The sequence below is a fragment of the Zea mays genome, chromosome 5 (assembly GCF_902167145.1).
Source record: "Zea mays cultivar B73 chromosome 5, Zm-B73-REFERENCE-NAM-5.0, whole genome shotgun sequence".
Taxonomy (NCBI): domain Eukaryota; kingdom Viridiplantae; phylum Streptophyta; class Magnoliopsida; order Poales; family Poaceae; genus Zea; species Zea mays.
In genome coordinates, this window is record NC_050100.1 from 63,487,127 (window position 1) to 63,512,280 (window position 25,154).

Genomic DNA, 25,154 nt, shown 5'->3' on the forward strand with positions numbered 1-25,154 from the left:
CAAACAAACATTTTGAAACAAAATTTAAAATTCATTTTGAATTTAGAGCGAGTTTGAAAAATTTTCAAGATTTGAATTTTTGTGGTGCTACACGAACCCGCCAGCGCAGGCGCGGCGACGCTTCGGCTCGACCAAGGTGGCTTGAGCCCCGGTTCGGGCGCCGGTACGGTGGCCCGGCCATGGCATGGCAGCGCCGCGGGCACGACCTTGGTGCATGGCGGCCACGGCGCTGCACGGGCGCACGACCTAGCCTAGCACGGGCGCGGTAGCCCCGACGCGGCGCGGGCGCCTCAACCTGGCGTAGGTGCGACGATCTCGACGGTCATCTCCTCCGGCCGCGCCCCGACAGTCATGATGCGGGCGCACAGCCGGTGGCGCGGCCTGGCGCGACCGTGGCTCAGGTCCGTGCGCGCGACCTCGACGTTCGGACGCGTAGCCCCAACCTATGCTGGTGTGGCCTCGGCCTGAGCGACCAGCGTGGCTCTGACGCGTGGGCGCGCAACCCCGGTGGCTCGACGTCGTCGACAACACGAAGATGGCGCATATGACGAGTGTGAAGAGAAACTGTACATAAACCTTTCTGTTATTATAGAGGTCGAGACTTCCTCTCTTCTTCTTTCTCCAACAACTTCTTTTTGTTCCCGCCATCTGTTGTTAACATGTTGGATTGCAAATGTAATGAGATACAGAGACTAGCCACAATTAAATGAATCCATAGTTCTTTATTAACATAATGATTACTTATATAGAGATACAAGGGATGTGACATACGGATGCATTCGTACGGGTGCGACGAACGGATGTGTCCATTTGTCGATAACCCTTCCACAAAAGATGTCGGTTGAGATCATCCTTCAACTGCTTTGACTCATACATACGGCAGTGGGGCTGTGGGGGGCACACAGTGCAGTGCTACTCCAAATCTCCAATACGAACGGATCAACGGAGCAGTAACCGCAGCAGTACATGCATGCATGCATGCAGGTATGGTGCCCTGGCCTGTGCGTGGCGTGGTGCCGTGGTGACGTTTGAGCTGTGGGCTGTGGCGCTGAGAGAGTCCGAGCAGGTGACTGTCAGGAAGTGGGACCAGTCCTCTGTCTGCTCATCGCACTCGAGGTGTACCGTGGAGATTTCCTCTGATCATCAGATCATGATCCTTCGTTCCTTTTGTGAGGGAAAAAAGAACGGCGGAAATGCGCTGCCAATTCCGGGAAACTACACATCCTTCTTCTTTCTTCTTGCACGACCACACAACACAAATGGTGGCCGGTGCCCTTAACCTGTTACAGCTTTCGGACGATCTTCGAATGCACTTCAACTGTGGGAAGAAATCAGACCATCATTTTCACCGATGAGACATATACTCACACACTTCTACTTGAATGGTTGTTTATCTTTTGAGCAAAAAGTCACCGCCAGAAATGGCGCCGATGGGTGTGCCTGTGCTGCCGAGGGTTAACGATGGAAGCTACTAGCGTAGCCCCTAGTGCTGGAGCAAATTGATGGCGCTCGTCCCGTCCCGTCCCGTCCCTCCCTCTGCTGCGCGCGCCTACGCCCCGCCCCTCTTTCTCTCTCTCTGACACCGCACGCCGTGCACCCAGCCGTCCACTGATCCACCACCACCACCCCTCCCGTCTCCCGCCATGCCACCTGCCTTTGACCTGCCTATCATCTCGCCCGCGCCGTCCCCGTCCCCGTCCCCGCCGCCGCCGATTCCATTCCATATGCCCATTCCCTCCTCCACCACCACCACCGCTAAGCCCCTCACTCCGCTCGCTTCCCTTTTATTCCATCCGCCACCCCCACGCCCCCCTCGCCACCACACCACAACGCCACAATCACAATGCCTCCTCCCACCTTCCTCCTCGGCCTCCTCCTCCTCCTCCTCCTCGCCGCCGCCGCCCCCGCCCCCGCCTCCGCCACGCCGGAGCGGGACGCGTACGCGCTGTCGAGGCTCAAGGCGTCGCTCGTCCCGTCCGCCACAAACTCCACCTCGGCACCGCTGTCCGACTGGGACCCGGCCGCGACCCCGCCGGCGCACTGCGCGTTCACGGGCGTGACCTGCGACGCCGCCACGTCGCGCGTCGTCGCGATCAACCTCACGGCCGTGCCGCTCCACGGGGGCGCGCTCCCGCCCGAGGTCGCGCTGCTGGACGCGCTCGCCAGCCTCACCGTCGCCAACTGCTATCTCCGCGGCCGCCTCCCGCCCGCGCTCGCGTCCATGCCCGCGCTCCGCCACCTCAACCTCTCCAACAACAACCTCAGCGGGCCCTTCCCGCCGCCGCCCCCCGCCGCCTACTTCCCGGCGCTCGAGATCGTCGACGTCTACAACAACAACCTGTCCGGCCCGCTCCCGCCGCTGGGCGCGCCGCACGCGCGCTCCCTCCGCTACCTCCACCTCGGCGGGAACTACTTCAACGGCTCCATCCCGGACACCTTCGGCGACCTCGCCGCGCTCGAGTACCTGGGCCTCAACGGCAACGCGCTGTCGGGCCGGGTCCCGCCCTCGCTCTCCCGCCTCTCCCGCCTCCGGGAGATGTACGTCGGATACTACAACCAGTACAGCGGCGGGGTCCCGCGCGAGTTCGGCGCGCTCCAGTCGCTCGTCCGCCTCGACATGAGCAGCTGCACGCTCACGGGGCCCATCCCGCCGGAGCTCGCGCGGCTGTCCCGCCTCGACACGCTCTTCCTCGCCTTGAACCAGCTCACGGGGGAGATACCGCCGGAGCTCGGCGCTCTCACCAGCCTTCGGTCGCTCGACCTCTCCATCAATGACCTCGCCGGCGAGATACCCGCCAGCTTCGCCGCTCTCACCAACCTCAAGCTGCTCAACCTCTTCCGGAACCACCTCCGCGGCGAGATACCGGCCTTCCTCGGCGACTTCCCTTTCCTCGAGGTGCTGCAGGTGTGGGACAACAACCTCACAGGCCCCCTCCCGCCCGCGCTCGGCAGGAACGGCCGCCTCAAGACGCTGGACGTCACCAGTAACCACCTCACCGGCACCATACCGCCGGACCTCTGCGCCGGACGGAACCTGCAGCTGCTCGTGCTCATGGACAACGGCTTCTTCGGCAGCATCCCCGAGTCGCTCGGCGACTGCAAGACGCTCACGCGCGTCCGCCTCGGCAAGAACTTCCTGACCGGCCCCGTCCCGGCCGGGCTCTTCGACCTTCCCCAGGCGAACATGCTCGAGCTCACCGACAACATGCTCACCGGCGAGCTCCCGGACGTGATCGCTGGAGACAAGATCGGCATGCTCATGCTGGGGAACAATCGCATCGGAGGGCGCATCCCCGCCGCTATCGGCAACCTCCCCGCGCTGCAGACGCTGTCCCTGGAGTCGAACAACTTCTCTGGCCCGCTGCCTCCGGAGATCGGCAGGCTCAGGAACCTCACCAGGCTCAACGCCAGCGGCAACGCGCTCACGGGAGGCATCCCGAGGGAGCTCATGGGCTGCGCCTCCCTGGGCGCCGTCGACCTCAGCCGGAACGGCCTCACCGGCGAGATACCGGACACCGTGACGTCGCTCAAGATCCTGTGCACGCTCAACGTGTCGAGGAACAGGCTGTCGGGCGAGCTGCCGGCGGCGATGGCCAACATGACGAGCCTGACGACGCTGGACGTGTCCTACAACCAGCTGTCGGGCCCCGTGCCGATGCAGGGCCAGTTCCTGGTGTTCAACGAGAGCTCGTTCGTGGGCAACCCGGGGCTGTGCAGCGCGTGCCCCCCATCGTCCGGCGGCGCGCGGTCGCCCTTCTCGCTGCGCCGGTGGGACTCGAAGAAGCTGCTGGTGTGGCTGGTCGTTCTCCTCACCCTGCTGGTCCTGGCGGTCCTGGGCGCGCGGAAGGCGCACGAGGCGTGGCGCGAGGCGGCGCGGCGGCGGTCGGGGGCCTGGAAGATGACGGCGTTCCAGAAGCTGGACTTCTCGGCGGACGACGTGGTGGAGTGTCTCAAGGAGGACAACATCATCGGCAAGGGCGGCGCCGGGATCGTGTACCACGGCGTGACCCGCGGCGGCGCGGAGCTGGCGATCAAGCGGCTGGTGGGGAGAGGGTGCGGCGACCACGACCGCGGGTTCACCGCAGAGGTCACCACGCTGGGCCGCATCCGGCACCGCAACATCGTGCGCCTGCTCGGCTTCGTCTCCAACCGGGAGGCCAACCTGCTGCTGTACGAGTACATGCCCAACGGGTCGCTAGGCGAGATGCTGCACGGCGGCAAGGGGGGCCACCTCGGGTGGGAGGCCCGGGCGCGCGTTGCGGCGGAGGCGGCGCGCGGGCTCTGCTACCTGCACCACGACTGCGCGCCCCGGATCATCCACCGCGACGTCAAGTCCAACAACATCCTCCTCGACTCCGCCTTCGAGGCGCACGTCGCGGACTTTGGCCTCGCCAAGTTCCTCGGCGGCGGCGGCGCCACGTCCGAGTGCATGTCTGCCATCGCCGGCTCCTACGGCTACATCGCCCCAGGTAACAAAACTCTCGCCGCATAGCAGCATAACCACGTGTTTGTACTCCTTTTAATAATATTTTTTTCACTGGCTCGCATGCAGAGTACGCGTACACCCTTCGCGTGGACGAGAAGAGTGACGTGTACAGCTTCGGCGTGGTGCTGCTGGAGCTCATCACGGGGCGGCGCCCCGTGGGCAGCTTCGGCGACGGCGTGGACATCGTGCACTGGGTGCGCAAGGTGACCGCGGACGCCGCCGCCGCGGAGGAGCCCGTCCTGCTGGTGGCGGACCGTCGGCTGGCGCCGGAGCCGGTGCCGCTGCTGGCGGACCTCTACAGGGTGGCCATGGCGTGCGTGGAGGAGGCCAGCACGGCCCGGCCCACCATGCGCGAGGTCGTGCACATGCTCTCCACCTCCGCCGCGGCCCAGCCCGACGTCCCCCACGCCTTGTGCAAGGTCGTCGATTAATTTGCCTTATATATGACGATTATGTATATGATCCGGGCAGGGTTAGCGCCTGTGATCTATTTAGCGGCTGCCTTTTTGGCGTCACTCGTCTCGTGTGTGATGATGGCTGGATGGATGTGTAAAACAAATAACCAGCAGGTGGCTACTCGTGAATGAAAGTTGCCGGTTCTTATTCTCATGCATATATATTAGCAACACACAAAGTGAGATGGCATATATTCCCTTTCCCTGGCGTTTGTTGCTTTGGGTTATTCGTCTTGGCTTCTCGCGGAAGGTCTTTCTGCTGTTCTTGAACGACAGGATAGTATAGAGGCTTCTATGAGAAAGATGCTTCATGCTGCGAAAGTTGAAAATGGCAGATGCACATTGCGTATCCCCACAGGGCAGGACACTTTGCGCATGGCCTAGTACTAACACAATCCATGGAGCAAGGAACATTACTGCCCTTGGCCTCCAAGCTGCTTCCTTAATCATCAAGGATGAATTAGGAAAAAAAAGGATAAACGGACCGCCATGACCAGAGCCAGTGAGGGAGCCACTTCACCTGCCGACTGCAATCGACGGCCCACCCGTCAGCCAGAGAGAAACAGTCCACCGCGGTTGGATTGGACGACGAGATCTCAACGTGGGGCGGTCCGAGCCGGGCGCACGCGCACACGCGCTTCTCAACTCCCACCAATATTACCCTCCATATATCACCGACAGGTGGGACATCAACCAAGCCGGTACCCAACAACAGCACAGAAAACCCCACAGGTCATAGACAGCGGAGCTCCCTCCAGTCTCCATCCAATAACACGAGCTAACCACCGCCCAACCGAAACCGGGCCCCACCGGTCTCCCCGTCGCCACGTACGCGGCCGGAGCGCCCTATACAAGCGCCACGTCGATCGCCGACTCGCCGTCGCCGCGTCCCCCACGGCTCTTCCTTCATCCTCCGGCGAGCTATAAATCCCTCCCGCCGACGCCACCCCCATGGCATCCCGCGGTTCCCCTTCCTCCTACTCCTCCCCGAGGACCCCGACGTCGTCGAAGGCTAACCCTTGGCCCGCGCCCTCCGCCCCGCCGCTGTACCCGACGCTCTCCATGGCCGACCTCGCGCCCGTCGAGATAGGGCCCGCCTCGTCGCCGACGGCCTCGGATGACTACAACGCGCCTCCGCCGTCTGAGGACGTCCTCCTCCGGGTCCCCGGCGCGCGGCTCCACCTCGTCGACCGCAGCCGCAGCCACCCGCTGGCCGCCGGCGACCTCTCCCTCCTCCGCATCCGCTCCGGCGACACCTCCCTGGCCGCCATCGCGCTGCTGGGCCCGGTCCAGTGGCCGCTCGCGCGCGACGTGGCCGCCGTCAAGCTGGATCCCTGCCACTACGCCTTCTCCCTCACCGTGCCGGCCTCCGCCGACGACCCCAGCCCCGACCCGCTCCACTACGGCCTCACGCTCTCCCGCCCCGATGTGCGCCTCGACGGCGTCCTCGCTGCCTACACCAGCTTCTCCGTGCACGCCGTGGTCGGCGCCGGGCAGCTGGAGGCCAGGGTGCGCGACGAGGCCGAGGCCGCCGCGTACTGGACGGCCGTCGCGCCCAACGTGGAGGCGTACGGAGGCGCGGTGGCCAGGACCATCGCCACGGGCGCCGAGCACCTCGCCAAGGGGATACTGTGGTGCGGGGAGGTCACGGTGGAGAGGCTCCGTTGGGGCAATGAGGTCCTCAAGAGGAGGATGCAGCCTGGCGACGCCAACGCCGAGGTCAGCCCCGAGATGCTCAGGCGAATCAAAAGGTATTGGCCGTTTCCGCTATTTCTCTTTTTGTTCCTAGTAATATACATTGGAAATAAAAATTACTAAGGTCGGTTATTCTAATGATATGTGGATTGAAGTGTATTAGAATGAAGATTTAAATCGACTCAATACCACTCAATGCACATGTATTAACGGTGAAACAAACAAGTCTTAGTCTTATTTGGTTATTATCAATTCATGTGGATTGGTAGAGATTGGCAATTTGTGATAGATTATGATAGATTTTGACTTGTTATGGATTTAAACCGACTCAATGTCATCCAATCTACATGGATTGCCGTCTAAACAAACATGCCCTGAAGATGTAATCTACTAATGTTTGCTTCATACAACATTCAGTTATGGTGTTGTGCCTTGACTCTTTGTTTTTGCCAATTGCCATCTAGAAGAGCTGAAGGGGCTCCCTATTTCTAAAACATTTCTTTAGCGATGTCCACTGATATTGACAGAGGAGTATGCACTCTGTGATCGATTTCAGAGATGGACTGAACTGGATTGGACTGATGCCATGCCACATAGCCATAGATATATGCAGATGTCAACTTATAATGAGACTGTTCGCTGAGGTCTGAGGCGTCGTTTTCTGAACTTGTGATTGCTTGGCTGAGTAGTATATGTTTGGTGTTAAGAGATTGTTCAGATGTCTATGCTACCATAGCCTGATATATGTCTTCGTAACCTTTTTGTGTCTGTGTGTGGACATTTCTGTTGCCAATAACATCGCATTGTTTCTGCCTCTAGACGTCGAATTTACGTATGGTTTGCCTGACTGTATTGACTCATTTTTTGCCTGACTGTATTGACTCATTTTTGGGTATATTGGTTTTACGTTTTTTTGGTAATACACAAGCTTTAAACTACTATTTAAACGATTTTGGACATAGATAGGTTTGGCATATTCTGTGTGAGTCTGAGATATAGGAAATTCAGGCAAATATCTGAGTTGCTTAACAACGTCCTTGCTTACGGTTGCTGGCAGGGCTAAGAGGGTGAGCCAAATATCTGAGAAAGTGGCGACTGGGATTTTGTCCGGAGTGGTGAAGGTCACTGGTTACTTCACAAGCTCTCTGGCCAACTCGAAAGCTGGCAAGAAGTTCTTCAACATGTTGCCTGGAGAGATCGTTCTTGCTTCGCTTGACGGATTTGGTACGTTGCTGTTACTAACACTTGTATCGTATAAGGCCAAGTGCCCGTGTGGCATTACTCGTCTGTCATTTCACTCTAGCGGCATTGTTAGATATAATATTAATTGAGATGTGCCCCTCTGCCAGCCTTGCATAAGTCAACAGACAACTGTCTGTCTGTGTATGTTGTAGTAGTTTCTGTGTTAATAGAGATGCCTTGGATGCCCTTTATAGAGTCTCGTATTGTTTTTTGTTTTATTGAGATGATAACTTCTGTAGTTGTGGCTTTACGAGGAAATTTAGATAGTGTTTGGTTCCGGAGCCACTCGAGGTAGAATGGTTCCGTCCCGAGAGCGGCTCCGTCCTGGAGATTTTGAGGAGTCAGATGATTTAACAATTGAGCATGACTTTCCATTTTTAGAATCACTCCATTCTATATATGAAATCAATCCAAACAACAGTAAATTAAGAGCGGAGCGACCTGTTGGTTTCAGTACAGCCACAACAAAAGTGCTGATGATCTATATAAGTCAAGTCAAGTCGTCAAAGATTTCTGAACATTTGCGACTTCCATTCCACCCCATGCTCTGTGAATAGGTGGCTGAATGCTTTGCACTCTGCTTGCCACCGTGGTTTATGCACCCAACTTACGCTGACATGTATGTCTTCCTTCGTTGTCGCCGACGCCATAAACAGGGAAGATCTGCGACGCCGTGGAGGTGGCCGGAAAGAACGTTTTGTCCACGTCGTCAACTGTGACGACCGGGCTAGTATCTCACAGGTACGGAGACAAAGCCGCCGCCGCAACGAACGAAGGGCTGGACGCCGCCGGGCACGCCATCGGGACGGCATGGGCCGTGTTCAAGATCCGGCAGGCCTTGAACCCCAAGAGCGTCCTCAAACCCACGGCGCTGGCCACGTCCACCATCAGGGCCAACGTTGCCGAGCTTCGCGCGATGCACGGCAGCAGCAAGTAGCTCGCGCCTGCCGTCCCTGTTTCGTAAAAACTCTATTATCTCGCTCTGTCACGACCAACGATGCACTCGCTGCTTCCAGCAGCAGCGTTGGCTGTTGCCTGTTGGCCTGTAAATTCGTGTGGCTGAAACTGGGAAAGCCGGGAACTGAAAGGCTTACCGCTTCCGCTTTGTTAGTGATGCTGGTGATGTTCTAAGAGCTTTTACCACTGCTGTGCTGCTGCGTTGGCTTGAACTGTCACGAGTTGTTCGGTTTTGGCCTCTGAAGTCTGAACCAAGTAAAAAAAAAAACTAACTAATAAGTAGCTGTAGAAGTTGGGTACATATATATACAGGGACTCACTATATTGATAGGAGATGGATACATATATATATATATAGGGACTCAACCCTAACCCTAATGAACCGGCAGCCCAATAATAGTGTCGGCCTACACACACTCACACACACTGTCTAACATCCCCCGCAGTCGCAACGGGGGTACCACACACGATGAGACTGGAGTAGAGGCCAGGGGCGGACCCAGCCTAAAATCTGAGTGGGGGCCCAACTACTGAGTGGGGGCCCAACTACTGAGTGAGGGCCTAAATACAAGCTTACTATCTAATGGTCTTTTATATCTACCGTAATTAAGATAAGAAGTTCATTGGAACCAGAAATTTGAGTGGGGGCATGTGCCCCCACTGGCCATAACGTAGGTCCGCCCCTGGTAGAGGCCGAAGGTAGGAGCCGACGGGTTGAAATCCCCCCGCAGTCGCAACGTCGTGATGGTGCGAATGTTGCGGCTGGAGTAGAGACAGGTGTGTGCTCCAAGAAGACGATAGCCCCTAGATGCCGAGATAGTCGAAGTTGATGTGGTCGCGGTCGGGAGACACGCAGCAAAAGCCTGATCTTCGGGAGGGTCGATGTTCGAGCGTCAACGATCGGCAGGGCGACACAACAAAAGGGCACCGGCAGGCCGACCTTCCTGCTTCTTCGATCATCGGGGCCTCAACGAGCCCTGCCAGGGAGGCCGACACCAGCGCACGCGTCTGCGCCAGTCATGGTGTCCGCGCCCGCGGCAGAATAGAAGGGGAACGACGGATCCGACCGGGAAGGCCACGGCAGCGACGGATCCAGCCGGGAAGACGCAATCCGGCCAAAGGGACGGCGGATCGAGCTGGGATGGTCGCAGCAACGGGGATCCGGCCGGGAAGGCCGCGACAGCGACGGATCCAACGAAGGCGATGAAGGGGTGGGCGGCGGGGCGGGTCCAGCCGGGCAGGGGCTTGCGCCGGACCTAGCAAGGGGTGTTGACGGCACCGTAACGGGAGAAGCTCGAAGGGTGGTGCTACTAGGTGCTGCTGGTCGAGGTGATCGACACTAAGGAGAGAACGACGGCGCGCGCCCGTAGGCTCGCGAATCTAGCGACGCAGACACAGGGGCGCGCGGATCCGGTGGCGACAGCGTGGGAGGCCGGGGAAGGGGAGGGCTGCGCCCACGGCCAGTGAGGCGGCATGCATGCAGCCACGACGTCGGGCTGCAAGGAAGGAGGAAGGGGAAGGCCCCGGCGGCGGCAGGGGAGGGCGCGCTGGCGCGGTGGGAAAAGGAGAGGGCGCCGGAACCAGGGAGCTGCCGGCTGCTGAAGGTGGTGGTCGGCGACTGGGAACTTGGAGCCGACGGCTGGGCAGGCAGGGCGATTGGAGCCTAGCCACGCGCGCTGGCCGCAGCGGCTGCAGTAGCGGCGACGAGAGGGGAGGAGGGAGGAGAGGAGGCTCGGCGGCCGGCTGGAGAGAGAGAGGGAGGGGATGAGGCTCGTCGGCCGTGGCAGAGGGCCACCGGCACGGGCGCCTGCACCGGGCGCGCGCTCTAGGCGGTCGCGGACCAGTGGCAGGCGCGACGCTCTGAAGCCACGTGTCGGCGGCCGCGGCAACCTGCAGGCCCTGGCAGCGCGCAAGCACAGTCGGCACGCAGAGGCGACGGTCATGGCGCGGCCAGGGTCGGCCACCACCGCGCTTGACCGACGCTCGGCCCCGGCGGCTGGGGCGCGTGCCTGGTGGTCGGATCTTGCCGCGCTCCTCCAATGGGGGCGTGGTCCCTACGTGTGAAGCCGGAGAAGAAATCGGCGACGCCCGTGGCGGCTGGCAGCCTGCTCCTTGGCGGCGGTCCTTGGGTGCGGCGGTGGCCCAGCGCGGGAGCAGGCGCGCGAGGCCCGGGAAGTTGAGGTGCACGTCGCGGGCGCCCGTGGTGGCCACGTCGTGCACGCCGACGGCCATCTCCGCGGTGGCGAAGGTGCCCAGCCAGATGCGAGAGTGGAGAGGGCAGAGGGGTGGCCGATGGCTGGGAAGGGAGCCCCCCGGGAGGGATGAGCCTCCCGGGGCGGCGGCTGGACCTGGGCAGCTGGCGGCTACGGGGTGAGGGAGTCGCTGCCGGATGCAGGGTGAGAGGAGGAAGAAACCCTAACCCAGTTGTCGGGGACCATAATTAGGGGTACCCTCAAGACTCCTAATCTCAGCTGGTAACCCCCATCAACACAAAGCTGCAAAGGCCTGATGGGTACAATTAAGTCAAGGCTCGGTCCACTCAAGAGACACGATCTCACCTCGCCCGAGCCCAGCCTCGGGCAAGGGCAGCCGACCCCGGAGGATTCACGTCTCACCCGAGGACCCCCCTCAAGCAAACGAGCGCACCTTCGGCTCGCCCGAGGCCCAGTCTTCGCCAAGAAGCAACCTTGGCCAAGTCGCCACGCCGACCGACCGTATCGCAGGAGCATTTAACGCAAACATTTAATGCAAAGGTGGCCTAACACCTTATCCTAACGCGCGCCCTTCAGTCGACAGAGCCGAAGTGACCGCAGTCACTTCGCCGCTCCACTGACCGGCCTGACAAGAGGACAGCGCCGCCTGCGCCGCTCCGACTGCTGTGCTGCTCGACAGAGCGAGGCTGACAGCAGCCAAGTCCGGCCTCAGGCGCCATAGGAAACTCCGCATCGCCCGACCCCAGGGCTCGGACTCAGGCTCAGCCCCGGAAGACGACGAACTCCGCTTCGCCCGACCCCAGGGCTCGGACTCGGGCTCAGCCCCGGAAGACGACGAACTCCGCTTCGCCCGACCCCAGGGCTCGGACTCGGGCTCAGCCCCGGAAGACGACGAACTCCGCTTCGCCCGAGCCCAGGGCTCGGACTCGGGCTCAGCCCCGGAAGACGATGAACTCCGCTTCGCCCGACCCTAGGGCTCGGACTCGGGCTCAGCCCCGGAAGACGACGGACTCCGCATCGGCCGACCCCAGGGCTCGGACTCAGCCCTGGCCTCAGCCGACGCTCTCCGCCTCACCCGACCCAGGGGCTCGGACTCGACCTCGACCTCGGAGGGGCCTCCACCTCGCCCAACCCAGGGCTCGGACCGACCACGTCACAGGAGGCGCCATCATTACCCTACCCCAAGCTAACTCAGGCTACGGGGAACAAGACCGACATCCCATCTGGCTCGTCCCGGTAAACAAGTAATGATGGTGCCCCGCATGCTCTATGACGGCGGCGGCTCTCAGTCCCCTTACGGAAGCAAGGAGACGTCAGCAAGGACTCGACAGCCCCGACAGCTGTCCTTCCGCTAGGCTCCAGCGCTCCTCCGACGACCACGACACCACACGAACCGGGTGCCAAAACCTCTCCGGCTGCCACGATGGCATGTACTTAGGGCACTAGCTCTCCTCCGCTAGACACGTTAGCACACTGCTACACCCCCCATTGTACACCTGGATCCTTTCCTTACGCCTATAAAAGGAAGGTCCAGGGCCCTCTTACGGAAGGTTGGCCGCGTGGGAAGGACGGGACGGCGCTCGCGTAAGCCGCTCGCTCCCTCCCGCGTGGACGCTTGTAACCCCCTACTGCAAGCGCACCCGACCTGGGCGCGGGACAAACACGAAGGCCGCGGGTTTCCCCTTTTTACGCCTGTCTCCCTCCGGCTTCCTCCCCCCTTCGCGCTCCGTCTCGCGCCGACCCATCTAGGCTGGGGCACGCGGCGACAATTTACTCGTCGGTCCAGGGACCCCCCGGGTTCAAAACGCCGACAGTTGGCGCGCCTGGTAGGGGCCTGCTGCGTGTTGACGAACAGTTTCCCGTCAAGCTCTAGATGGGTAGTCTCCAGCAACCTTTCCAGCCCGGGACGGTGCTCCGTTTCGGGAGTCTTGAGTTCATGTCCCTCGACGGCAGCTACGACATGATACTCCTTCCCCTGCCGCGCGACAGCGACAATGGCGGCCGACAACCTGCCCGCCGGCGGCGGAATCGACGACGTCTTCCCCACGTGGTGGAAGAACAACATTCGGGCTTGTCCCGTCCCCTCCCCCGCCGACAAAGGAGGAGGCGGGGCAACCAAGGCCAAGCAGGAGGCGGCACCTCATCGACTGTTGAGCGAGTCGACGGCGCCGGCGCCCCAACGGGGGGCACGTCAGGCATCGACGTCGCGTCTGAGACGAAGACGAGCACCGTCTCCCCGCAACACGCCAACCCCAAGCAAACGGACGACGCCAGCACGCTCGCAAAGGACTTGCTGGGCGTCACCCTCGTACCTGAGATGACGGTGCAGTCTGCCCCTGACGTGACTTCGTCATCGCCCGTCGACCAAGAGGTACCGATCGATTCCCATCTCGTGCCTTTTGGATTCAGCCTCGACCCACCAAGTGACTTCGCTTTGGTGGACGCTCTCATAGAGGCGAGTCCAAACCCTCCGGGGTATCGTATGCGGTCACCCTGGGACCGGCTGACGGCCGTCTCGACCTACGGGCCCTCGGGTTCCGAGGAAGATAACGAGCCCGACTTTAGTTGGGATTTCTCCGGACTTGGTAACCCCAGTGCCATGCGGGACTTTATGACCGCATGCGACTACTGCCTTTCCGACTGTTCCGACGGTAGCCGCAACCTCGGCGACGAGGACTGTGGCCCAAGTCGTGAATGTTTCCACGTCGATCTAGGGGGTCCCGACGAAGGCAACCATCTTGGTATGCCGGAGAACGGTGATCCCCTAGGCCTGTGCCTCGCGTTGACATCCTTCGGGAGCAAGCTGTGGTCCCCGTCCCGGCGAGGGGTCATATGACCCACAGCTCGAGCAAATCCGTGAGATGCAGGCCAGGCTCGACGAGGGAGCAGGAACACTTGAGCCGTTCCACCGGGACATTGGGCAGGAATGAGCGGGCCAACCTCCGGCGGGAGAAGTGCGTCATCTACCCCAGGGCATCCAGCACCGCATCGCCGACGATGTCAGGGTAAGGCCGCCACCGGTTTCCAGTGGGGTCAGCCAAAACCTGGCTGCAGCGGCAATACTTCTCCGCGCGATGCCAGAGGCATCTACCACCGAGGGGCGGCGTATCCAGGGAGAGCTCAAGAATCTCCTGGAGGATGTCGCGGTCCGACAGGCCGAAAGCTCTGCCTCCCGAAGGCAGGGGAACCCCTCGGAACATCGCGCCGCGACTTCCCGATTCATGCGGGAAGCCTCGGTTCACACCGGGCGCACGCGCAACACAGCGCCTGCGGCCCCGGGTTGCCTCGGCAACGAGCACCATCACCGCAACCGTCAAGCCCACCTCGACGAGAAGGTGCGCCGAGGCTACCACCCCAGGCGTGGGGGACGCTATGACAGCGGGGAGGATCGGAGTCCCTCACTCCAACCACCCGGCCCGCAGGCTTTCAGCCGGGCCATACGACGGGCGCCGTTCCCGACCCAGTTCCGAACCCCGACTACTATCACAAAGTACTCGGGGGAGACGAGACCGGAACTGTGGCTCGCGGACTATCGGCTGGCCTGCCACCTGGGTGGAACGGACGATGACAACCTCATCATCCGCAACCTCCCCCTGTTCCTCTCTGACACCGCTCGAGCCTGGCTGGAGCACCTGCCTCCGGGGCAGATCTCCAACTGGGGCGACCTGGTCCAAGCCTTCGCCGGCAATTTCCAGGGCACGTACGTGCGCCCAGGGAACTCCTGGGATCTCCGAAGCTGCCGCCAGCAGCCAGGGGAGTCTCTCCGGGACTACATCCGGCGATTCTCGAAGCAGCGCACCGAGCTGCCCAACGTCACCGACTCGGATGTCATCGGCGCGTTCCTCGCCGGCACCACCTGCCGCGACCTGGTGAGCAAGCTGGGTCGCAAGACCCCCACCAGGGCGAGCGAGCTGATGGACATCACCACCAAGTTCGCCTCTGGCCAGGAGTTAGTTGAGGCCATCTTCCGGAAGGACAAGCAGCCCCAGGGCCGCCTACCGGAAGATGTCCCCGAGGCGTCAACTCAGCGCGGCACCAAGAAGAAAGCAAGAAGAAGTCGCAAGCGAAACGCGACGCCGCCGACGCGGACCTTGTTGCCGCCGCCGAGTACAAGAACCCTCGGAAACCTCCCAAAGGCGCCAATCTCTTCGACAAGATGCTCAAGGAGCCGTGCCCCTATCATCAGGGGCCCGTCAAGCACACCCTTGAGGAGTGCGCCATGCTTCGGCGTCACTTTCACAAGGCCGGGCCACCTGCGGAAGGTGGTAGGGCCCGCGACGACGATAAGAAGGAAGATCACAAGGCAGGAGAGTTCCCCGAGGTCCACGACTGCTTCATCATCTACGGTGGGCAAGTGGCGAACGCCTCGGCTCGGCACCGCAAGCAAGAGCGTCGGGAGGTCTGCTCGATAAAGGTGGCGGCGCCAATCTACCTAGACTGGTCCGACAAGCCCATCACCTTCGACCAGGGCGACCATCCCAACCACGTGCCGAGCCCAGGGAAATACCCGCTCGTTGTCGACCCCGCCATCGGCAACGTCAGGCTCACCAAGGTCCTCATGGACGGGGGCAGTAGCCTCAACATCATCTACGCCGAGACCCTCGGGCTCCTGCGGATCGATCTGTCCTCGGTCCGGGCAGGCGCTGCGCCTTTTCACAGGATCATCCCCGGGAAACGCGTCCAGCCCCTCGGACAACTCGATCTACCCGTCTGCTTTGGGACACCCTCCAACTTTCGAAGGGAGACCCTCACGTTCGAAGTGGTCGGGTTTCGAGGAACCTACCACGCAGTGCTGGGGAGGCCATGCTACGCCAAGTTCATGGCCGTCCCCAACTACACCTACCTCAAGCTCAAGATGTCGGGCCCCAACGGGGTCATCACCGTCGGCCCCACATACCGACACACGTACGAATGCGACGTGGAGTGCGTGGAGTACGCCGAGGCCCTCGCCGAATCCGAGGCCCTCATCGCCGACATGGAGAGCCTCTCTAAGGAGGCGCCAGACGTGAAGCGCCACGCCGGCAACTTCGAGCCAGCGGAGACGGTTAAATTCGTCCCTCTCGACCCCAGCAATGACGCCTCCAAGCAAATCCGGATCGGCTCTGAGCTCGATCCCAAATAGGAAGCAGTGCTCGTCGACTTTCTCCGCGCAAACGCCGACGTCTTCGCGTGGAGTCCCTCGGACATGCCCGGCATACCGAGGGATGTCGCCGAGCACTCGCTGGATATCTGAGCTGGAGCCCGCCCTGTGAAGCAGCCTCTGCGCCGATTCGACGAAGAAAAGCACAGAGCCATAGGCGAGGAGATCCACAAGCTAATGGCGGCAGGGTTCATCAAAGAGGTATTCCATCCCGAATGGCTTGCCAACCCTGTGCTTGTGAGAAAGAAAGGAGGGAAATGGCGAATGTGTGTAGACTACACTGGTCTAAACAAAGCATGTCCGAAAGTTCCCTACCATCTGCCTCGCATCGATCAGATCGTGGATTCCACTGCTGGGTGCGAAACCCTGTCTTTCCTCGATGCCTACTCAGGGTATCACCAAATCAGGATGAAAGAGTCCGACTAGCTCGCGACTTCTTTCATCACACCTTTCGGCATGTACTGCTATGTTACCATATCGTTCGGTTTGAGGAATGCGGGTGCGACATACCAAAGGTGCATGAACCACGTGTTTGGCGAACACATTGGCCGAACGGTCGAGGCCTACGTCGATGACATTGTAGTCAAGACGAGGAAGGCCTCCGACCTCCTTTCCGACCTTGGAGCGACATTCCGATGTCTCAAGGCGAAAGGCGTAAAACTCAATCCCGAGAAGTGTGTCTTCGGGGTCCCACGAGGCATGCTCTTGGGGTTCATCGTCTCCGAGCGGGGCATCGAGGCCAACCCGGAGAAGATCACAGCCATCACCAGCATGGGGCCCATCAAGGACTTGAAAGGTGTACAGAGGGTCACGGGATGCCTTGCGGCTCTGAGTCGTTTCATCTCGCGCCTCGGCGAAAGAGGCCTGTCTCTGTACCGCCTCTTAAGGAAGGTCGAGTGCTTCACTTGGACCCCTGAGGCCGAGGAAGCCCTCAGGAACCTGAAGGCGCTCCTCACGAACGCGCCCATCTTGGTGCCCCCCGCTGCCGGAGAAGCCCTCTTGATCTACGTCGCCGCTACCACTCAGGTGGTTAGCGCCGCGATCGTGGTTGAGAGACGAGAAGAAGGGCATGCATTGCCCGTCCAGAGACCAGTCTACTTCATCAGTAAAGTACTGTCCAAAACCAAGATCTGCTACCCACAAATTCAGAAGCTGCTGTACGCGGTGATCCTGACGCGGCGGAAGTTGCGACACTACTTCAAGTCTCATCCGGTAACTGTGGTGTCATCCTTCCCCCTGGGGGAGATCATCCAGTGCCGAGAGGCCTCGGGTAGAATTGCAAAGTGGGCGGTGGAAATCATGGGCGAGACGATCTCGTTCGCCCCTCGGAAGGCCATCAAGTCCTAGGTCTTGGCGGACTTCGTGGCTAAATGGGTCGACACCAAGCTCCCAACAACTCCGATCCAACCGGAACTATGGACCATGTTTTTCGACGGGTCGCTGATGAAGACAGGAGCAGGCGCGGGCCTGCTCTTCATCTCGCCCCTCGGGAAGCACCTACGCTACGTGCTACGCCTCCATTTCCCGGCGTCCAACAATGTGGCCGAGTACGAGGCTCTGGTCAACGGGTTGCGCATCGCCATCGAGCTAGGGGTCCGACGCCTCGACGCTCGCGGTGACTCGCAGCTCGTCATTGACCAAGTCATGAAGAACTCCCACTGTCGTGACTCGAAGATGAAAGCCTACTGCGATGAGGTTCGGCGCCTGGAAGACAAGTTCTATGGGCTCGAGCTCAAGCACATCGCCCAACGCTACAACGAGACTGTGGACGAGCTGGCTAAAATAGCCTCGGGGCGAACAACGATTCCCCCGGACGTCTTCTCCCGAGACCTGCATCAACCCTCCGTCAAGGCCGACGACACACCCGAGCCCGATAAGGCCTCGGCCCAGCCCGAGGCACCCTTGGCTCGGTCTGAGGCACCCTCGGCTCGGTCTGAGGCACCCTCGGCTCGGCCCGAGGCACCCTCGGCTCGGCCCGAGGCACCCTCGGCCCCCGAGGGTGAGGCTCTGCGTGTCGAGGAGGAGCGGAGCGGGGTCACGCCTAATCGAAACTGGCAGACCCCGTACCTGCGATATCTCCACCGAGGAAAGCTACCTCTCGACCGAGTCGAAGCTCGGCGGTTGGCGCGGCGCGCCAAGTTGTTCGTCTTGCTGGGAGACGGGAAGGAGCTCTACCACCGCAGCCCCTCAGGCATCCTCCAGCGATGCATTTCCATCGCCGAAGGCCAGGAGCTCTTACAAGAGATACACTCGGGGGCTTGCGGCCATCACGCAGCGCCTCGAGCCCTTGTTGGAAACGCTTTCCGACAAGGCTTCTACTGGCCGACCGCGGTGGTCGACGCCACTAGAATTGTCCGCACCTGCCAAGGGTGTCAATTCTATGCAAGGCAGACCGACCTGCCCGCTCAGGTTCTGCAGACCATACCCATCACCTGGTCGTTTGCTGTGTGGGGTCTGGACCTCGTCGGCCCCTTGCAGAAGGCACCCGGGGGCTACACGCACCTATTGTTCGCCATCGACAAATTCTCCAAGTGGATCGAGGTCCGACCCCTAAACAGCATCAGGTCCGAACAGGCGGTGGCGTTCTTCACCAACATCATCCATCGCTTTGGGGTCCCGAACTCCATCATCACCGACAACGGCACCCAGTTCACCGGCAGGAAGTTCCTGGACTTCTGCGAGGATCACCACATCCGAGTGGACTGGGCCGCCGTGGCTCACCCCATGACGAATCGGCAAGTAGAGCGTGCCAACGGCATGATCCTGCAAGGGCTCAAGCCGCGGATCTACGACAACCTCCACAAGTTCGGCAAGTGATGGATGAAGGAGCTCCCCTCGGTGGTCTGGAGTCTGAGGACAACGCCGAGCCGAGCCACGGGCTTCACACCGTTCTTTCTAGTCTATGGGGCCGAGGCCATCTTGCCCACAGACTTAGAATACGGTTCCCCGAGGACGAGGGCCTACGCCGACCAAAGCAATCGATCTAATCGAGAAGACTCACTGGACCAGCTGGAAGAGGCTCGGGACATGGCCTTACTACACTCGGCGCGGTACCAGCAGTCCCTGCGACGCTACCACGCCCAAGGGGTTCAGTCCCGAGACCTCTAGGTGGGCGACCTGGTGCTTCGGCTGCGACAAGACGCCCGAGGGCGGCACAAGCTCACGCCTCCCTAGGAAGGGCCGTTCGTCGTCGCCAATGTTCTGAAGCCCGGAACGTACAAGTTGGCCAACAGTCAAGGCGAGGTCTACAGCAACGCTTGGAACATCCAACAGCTATGTTGCTTCTACCCTTAAGATGCTTTCAAGTCGTTCATACACCTCGGTCACATACAAAGTCTAGTCATCAAGAAAGGGTCAGCCTTGCCTCGGCAAAGCCCGACCCTCCCTCGGGGGCTAAAAGGGGGGAACCCCCTCTGCGTCAAAATTTTTCTCGGAAAAAGATCTTTTCTGCCAGAGTGTCTTTCGTGCTTTTCGACTACTTCAAAAGTGGATCCTGAAAACGACGGTGTACACGTAAGCAGCCAAGGCTGACCGAGCCGAGGGACTCCTACGCCTCCGGGATACGGATACCTCACTCATCACCTTCTGCGATAAGTAACTCACGCTCGGATAAGTGATTCCGTGGACCGAACAAGTCTTCACGCTCGAAAACTCCTCTGCCGAAACGATTTCTCGGGCCTTCTCGACTACGTCGGTGACAGAACCCTATGGACGAGTAAGAGTGCACGTAAGCGGCAAGGCCGACCGAGCCGAGGGATTCCTACGCCTCCAGGATACGGATATCTCACTTGTCACCTTCCGTGAAAAGTAACTCTCACTCGGACAAGAAATTCTGTTACCGACAAATAAGTCCAGATACTCGAAACAATAGGAAAAGGAACGCAGCCTTACAACACGGCGACAGTATGTTTGGGCCTCGGCGGCCGTAGAAAACATACGCACACTACAAGATAACCCGATCCTGCAGGCTCGGGTCTTGACAGTTGAAGGGAGCAGCAGCACCCTCGGCGTCAACTACACCTTCGACAAAGTCCGGCATAGCCTCGGACGGCGACGCGGTCGGAGGATCTCCACCCCGAAGGACGACATCAACACCACGCCCGGACCATCGCCGGCGGGGTCTTCTCCAGGAATCCGGCTCGAGCAGACGGCTCGGCCGGCCACCCCGAAGCCTCAGCCAGCTGTCCCCCGAGGACATCAGCCTGGCCCGTGGCCTCGGCAACTCAACTCCGGCGTCGGTCCCGCCAAGTGGACGACCCGGCCAGGTTTCGGCCGATCAAGTCTTCTTTTCGAGCCAACTCCGCCTCTGTCCGTGCTGACACCGCTACCTCCGGCTTCGGCTCATCGAAGAGCGGCCGAGTGTTCCTTTAACTAGGCAAGAGAAGCCTCGGACATCAAGGCCGACCGAGCCGAGGGACTCCTACGCCTCCGGGATACGGATACCTCACTCGTCACCTTCGCACGAGGCGACTCACGCTTGGTGAAGCGGTTCAGATAGCCGACAGGCGAGTCTTAGTGCTCGAAATGAGGAGAAAACACGGCTCCGTGCCGAAAATACATACATGTTCAGGCCCCGACAACCACAATGAACAAGACACCGGTACTCAAGGTACCATTACAAACGGAACTCCGGTTCCACCTCCGCAGGTACGAAAAACCCCACACGATCGGGGGGCCTACGGAGCAACAGAAGGCCGACGGGTGGCTCGCCGCCGCCCGCTCCAACAACGACGACGATGACTTCTGCTCCGAGGGGCCGAACAGCAGCAGCGATGACCTCGGGGCGAATGCTGCTGCCATAGGGCCCTCGCCCACTTCCTCACTCGAGAGGCAAGGACGAGCAGAAGGCCGTAGAGTTGGAGGTCAGTCCGTGGGCGGCACCGGCTATCTCGTCGGCGGAGAAACCTCTTCCGGCTGCCGTGGCGGAAGGCGGCGCCGAAAGCGGCTCCGAAGCCGCTCGGGTCAGAGAGCCGGGCACGCGGCAGCTGCCAGCGCCACGAACGACGAACGCCCTTCCCCCCGATCACTGAGGGAAGGAGCGGGCCGCTGCCCGCGCAGAGACCGACCCCAACTCGGCGCACTCCCCTCCCCATCACTGATGATGAACATCCTTGAAGCTGAGGGAGGGGCAGAGGCCGCAGCCCGGCTTGCTTCTCCCCACCCAGGGGCTGGTGGTCACCGTCTTGGGTGACCACCGGCGAGGGGATACGACCGGGCTGCCTGATGAAAATCCTTGAAGCCGAACGATGGCTGAAAGGTACCAACTTCCACGAAGTTGTGTTCCTCCAACGACGAGGCGGAAGGATTGCGGGTGTTCGCCATCCGGGGGCTCGGAAGGTGGAAAGACGCGATCCATAGGGGAGCGCGAAGACATGGTCGCCTTTCAAGGGGGTCACCCTCCTTTTAAAGGCGACTCTCCCCACTTGCGCCCTCAGGCATCGCGGGCTGAGTCTTCTCCAACACGCTCCAAGGTTCTCCCCCTACGACACGGGGGCTGGGTCCCACGCGTCATGCAAGCTGGCCCAAGGCAGAAGAAGCCAAACCGCCGCGCGCGGTGCATGCAACTGCCCAGCGGTTACAAGCATTCCTCCACTTTCGCCCAGACCAGCGGGTGAAAGGGTAGATAGCCTTGCAGTCGACATGCAACCGCGCCAAGTGGGCGCACCCCTTCGACTCCAACGCGCCCAGCATGGAGGCCCAGGCCCACACGTCATGCAACCGGCGCGCCGGTTGCTACGTGCGAGCAACTGCACCGCCCCTCGCGCCACTACCGCGCCTCCTCGACTGCGGAACTAGTACCGTGACTCGAGGCAACCCTGCGTATGGCCCAACAGTGCCAGCCAGGCGCATCGGTCACGGGCCAGTCAGCCGCGGGAGAAGGCGCGACGGTCGATGCGGCCAAAAATGGGCCGGCAGTAATGGCGGTGGCAGGCGGGCGGAAGCAGCGGTCACGTCGTCAGCCAAGCTCACGTCCCCTCATGGGACAGCGACAGAACCCTCTCCCACGGCGTGAAGACGGCGCGCCCGTGATCCGTTCCTTGAACGGCTCGCGCATGCGCAACGGCTGCCCCGCGAACCACTCGCCCCGTCGCATTAACTCCGCGGCGGGACAGGTGGCACCTTTGGCAGGAGAAGCGGGCGACGCTTCGCCTTCGCCATAATGACCGCGTCAAAAAAGGTACGCCACATCATTCGATTTCGTATCCTTTTCCTTTTCCTCTTTCTATCTCTTACAACAGGGACCGGGAAAGGGGGATACCCCGAAAGAGATCCTTCTCCGCGAAGGAAATGGGCCCCGAGCCCCCCTACTGATCAGAGGTTCGAAGGCTGCCCCCCGGAGGGGTTCAACAGCCGCCTCAGAGCGCTCGGGCTCCGCGCCCACTACTGGTCAGAGGTTCGAAGGCCGGCCCCTCGAAAGGGTACAACGGCCGCCTTAGGCCACTCGGGCTCCGCGCCCACTACTGATCAGGGGTTCGTAGGCTGGCCCTCGAAGGGTTCACAGCCGCCTCAGACACAGAGCGAGGGATGACCCTGGGTACGTTCGATACATAACCAAGGCTCGAGCTACGCTCCCGAGGTACCCTAGGACATTTCCGAGACCAGTGGGAACGATCTTGTAACGGAATCCCATCAGAGGGAGGCATCAAGCCCTCGGACCCCGTCAAAAGGGGACCAGGTCCGACAGATCACCCGCAGGTATTTTTGGAGCGCGCCCCCGGTCCTCTAGCCGACCCCTAACAAATGGGGCACGGGCGTCCACTCGGATTACCCGTTAGCAGCTCACTGGAGACACCATGTTCGGCGCCCTTCAAGGGCAACATGGCGCTTTTTCCCCCCTCCTTGCAGAAAGGCGACACAGGGGCGTATGTAAAAAAGTCGAGTCTGTCCTTGACCGTCCTCTCGCTCTGTGCGGAGGCTCGAGGGCTGCTCTCGCAAACTCGGCTCCGGCCAAACCATTGACACCGTCAACATACCAGCCCGAGAACTTGGGACCCGACCGTGCACCCGGGCTACGGCCAGCTCGCATGAGGGAACAACCAGACCGGCCGAAGCATCGCGAAACGCATTAAGACCTCGAAGGAGTCTAACCACTCCTCCGAGGCCTCGGGGGCTACACCCGGCGGGTGCGCTCGCGCGCACCCAACGGAACAAAACGCAACCGAGAAAGGCCGGCCCCCTTGCAAAAAAGTGCGACAAAAGCCTCCAAGCGAGTATTAACAATCCCTTTGAGGCTCGGGGGCTACTGTCGGGGACCATAATTAGGGGTACCCTCAAGACTCCTAATCTCAGCTGGTAACCCCCATCAACACAAAGCTGCAAAGGCCTGATGGGTACAATTAAGTCAAGGCTCGGTCCACTCAAGGGACACGATCTCACCTCGCCCGAGCCCAGCCTTGGGCAAGGGCAGCCGACCCCGGAGGATTCACGTCTCGCTCGAGGACCCCCTCAAGCAAACGGGCGCACCTTCGGCTCACCCGAGGCCCAGTCTTCGCCAAGAAGCAACCTTGGCCAAGTCGCCACGCCGACCGACCGTATCGCAGGAGCATTTAACGCAAACATTTAATGCAAAGGTGGTCTGACACCTTATCCTGACGCGCGCCCTTCAGGCGACAGAGCTGAAGTGACCGCAGTCACTTCGCCGCTCCACTGACCGGCCTGACAAGAGGACAGCGCCGCCTGCGCCGCTCCGACTGCTGTGCCGCTCGATAGAGCGAGGCTGACAGCAGCCAAGTCCGGCCTCAGGCGCCATAGGAATCTCCGCATCGCCCGACCCTAGGGCTCGGACTCGGGCTCAGCCCCGAAAGACGACGAACTCCGCTTCGCCCGACCCCAGGGCTCAGACTCGGGCTCAGCCCCGGAAGACGACGAACTCCGCTTCGCCCGACCCTAGGGCTCGGACTCGGGCTCAGCCCCGGAAGACGACGAACTCCGCTTCGCCCGACCCCAGGGCTCGGACTCAGGCTCAGCCCCGGAATACGACGAACTCCGCATCGCCCGACCCCAGGGCTCGGACTCAGCCCTAGCCTCAGCCGACGGTCTCCGCCTCGCCCGACCCAGGGGCTCGGACTCGACCTCGGCCTTGGAAGACAGACTCGACCTCGACCTCGGAGGGGCCTCCACCTCACCCAACCCAGGGCTCGGACCGACCACGTCACAGGAGGCGCCATCATTACCCTACCCCAAGCTAACTCAGGCTACGGGGAACAAGACCGGCGTCCCATCTGGCTCGTCCCGGTAAACAAGTAATGATGGCGCCCCGCATGCTCTATGACGACGACGGCTCTCAGCCCCCTTACGGAAGCAAGGAGACGTCAGCAAGGACTCGACAGCCCCGACAGCTGTCCTTCCGCCAGGCTCCAGCGCTCCTCCGACGGCCACGACACCACACGAACCGGGTGCCAAAACCTCTCCGGCTGCCACGATGGCATGTACTTAGGGCACTAGCTCTCCTCCGCTAGACACGTTAGCACACTGCTACATCCCCCATTGTACACCTGGATCCTTTCCTTACGCCTATAAAAGGAAGGTCCAGGGCTCTCTTACGGAAGGTTGGCCGCGCGGGGAAGGACGGGACGGCGCTCGCGTAAGCCGCTCGCTCCCTCCCGCGTGGACGCTTGTAGCCCCCTACTGCAAGCGCACCCGACCTGGGCGCGGGACAAACACGAAGGCCGCGGGTTTCCCCTTTTTACGTCTGTCTCCCTTCGGCTTCCTCCCCCCTTCGCGCTCCGTCTCGCGCCGACCTATCTGGGCTGGGGCACGCGGCGACAATTTACTCGTCGGTCCAGGGACCCCCCGGGTTCGAAACGCCGACACCAGTTTAGTCTGATACCATGTAGAAGTGTGAACTCACTATATTGATAAAAGATGGGTACATATATATAGGGACTCAATCCTAACCTTAATGGGCCGGCAGCCCAACAGTGATGCCGGTCCACACACTCACACACTGTCTAACAGTAGCAAAG

At 60.9% G+C, this 25,154-nt stretch overlaps 2 protein-coding genes across 2 annotated transcripts; both read left to right on the plus strand.

Annotated features, from left to right (window-relative positions):
- Nucleotides 1–1,416: 1,416 nt before the first annotated feature.
- Nucleotides 1,417–5,133, plus strand: LOC103626458 (leucine-rich repeat receptor-like kinase protein THICK TASSEL DWARF1). The gene is made up of 2 exons (NM_001397145.1): nucleotides 1,417–4,469; nucleotides 4,553–5,133. Exons 1-2 carry the CDS (start codon nucleotides 1,844–1,846, stop codon nucleotides 4,915–4,917), a joined length of 2,991 nt encoding a protein of 996 aa, NP_001384074.1. The 5' UTR covers nucleotides 1,417–1,843; the 3' UTR covers nucleotides 4,918–5,133.
- Nucleotides 5,134–5,647: 514 nt separating this feature from the next.
- LOC541647 (physical impedance induced protein 2) lies at nucleotides 5,648–9,045 on the plus strand. Its single transcript, NM_001111402.2, has 3 exons — nucleotides 5,648–6,692; nucleotides 7,694–7,860; nucleotides 8,535–9,045. Exons 1-3 carry the CDS (start codon nucleotides 5,893–5,895, stop codon nucleotides 8,813–8,815), a joined length of 1,248 nt encoding a protein of 415 aa, NP_001104872.2. The 5' UTR covers nucleotides 5,648–5,892; the 3' UTR covers nucleotides 8,816–9,045.
- Nucleotides 9,046–25,154: the final 16,109 nt, after the last annotated feature.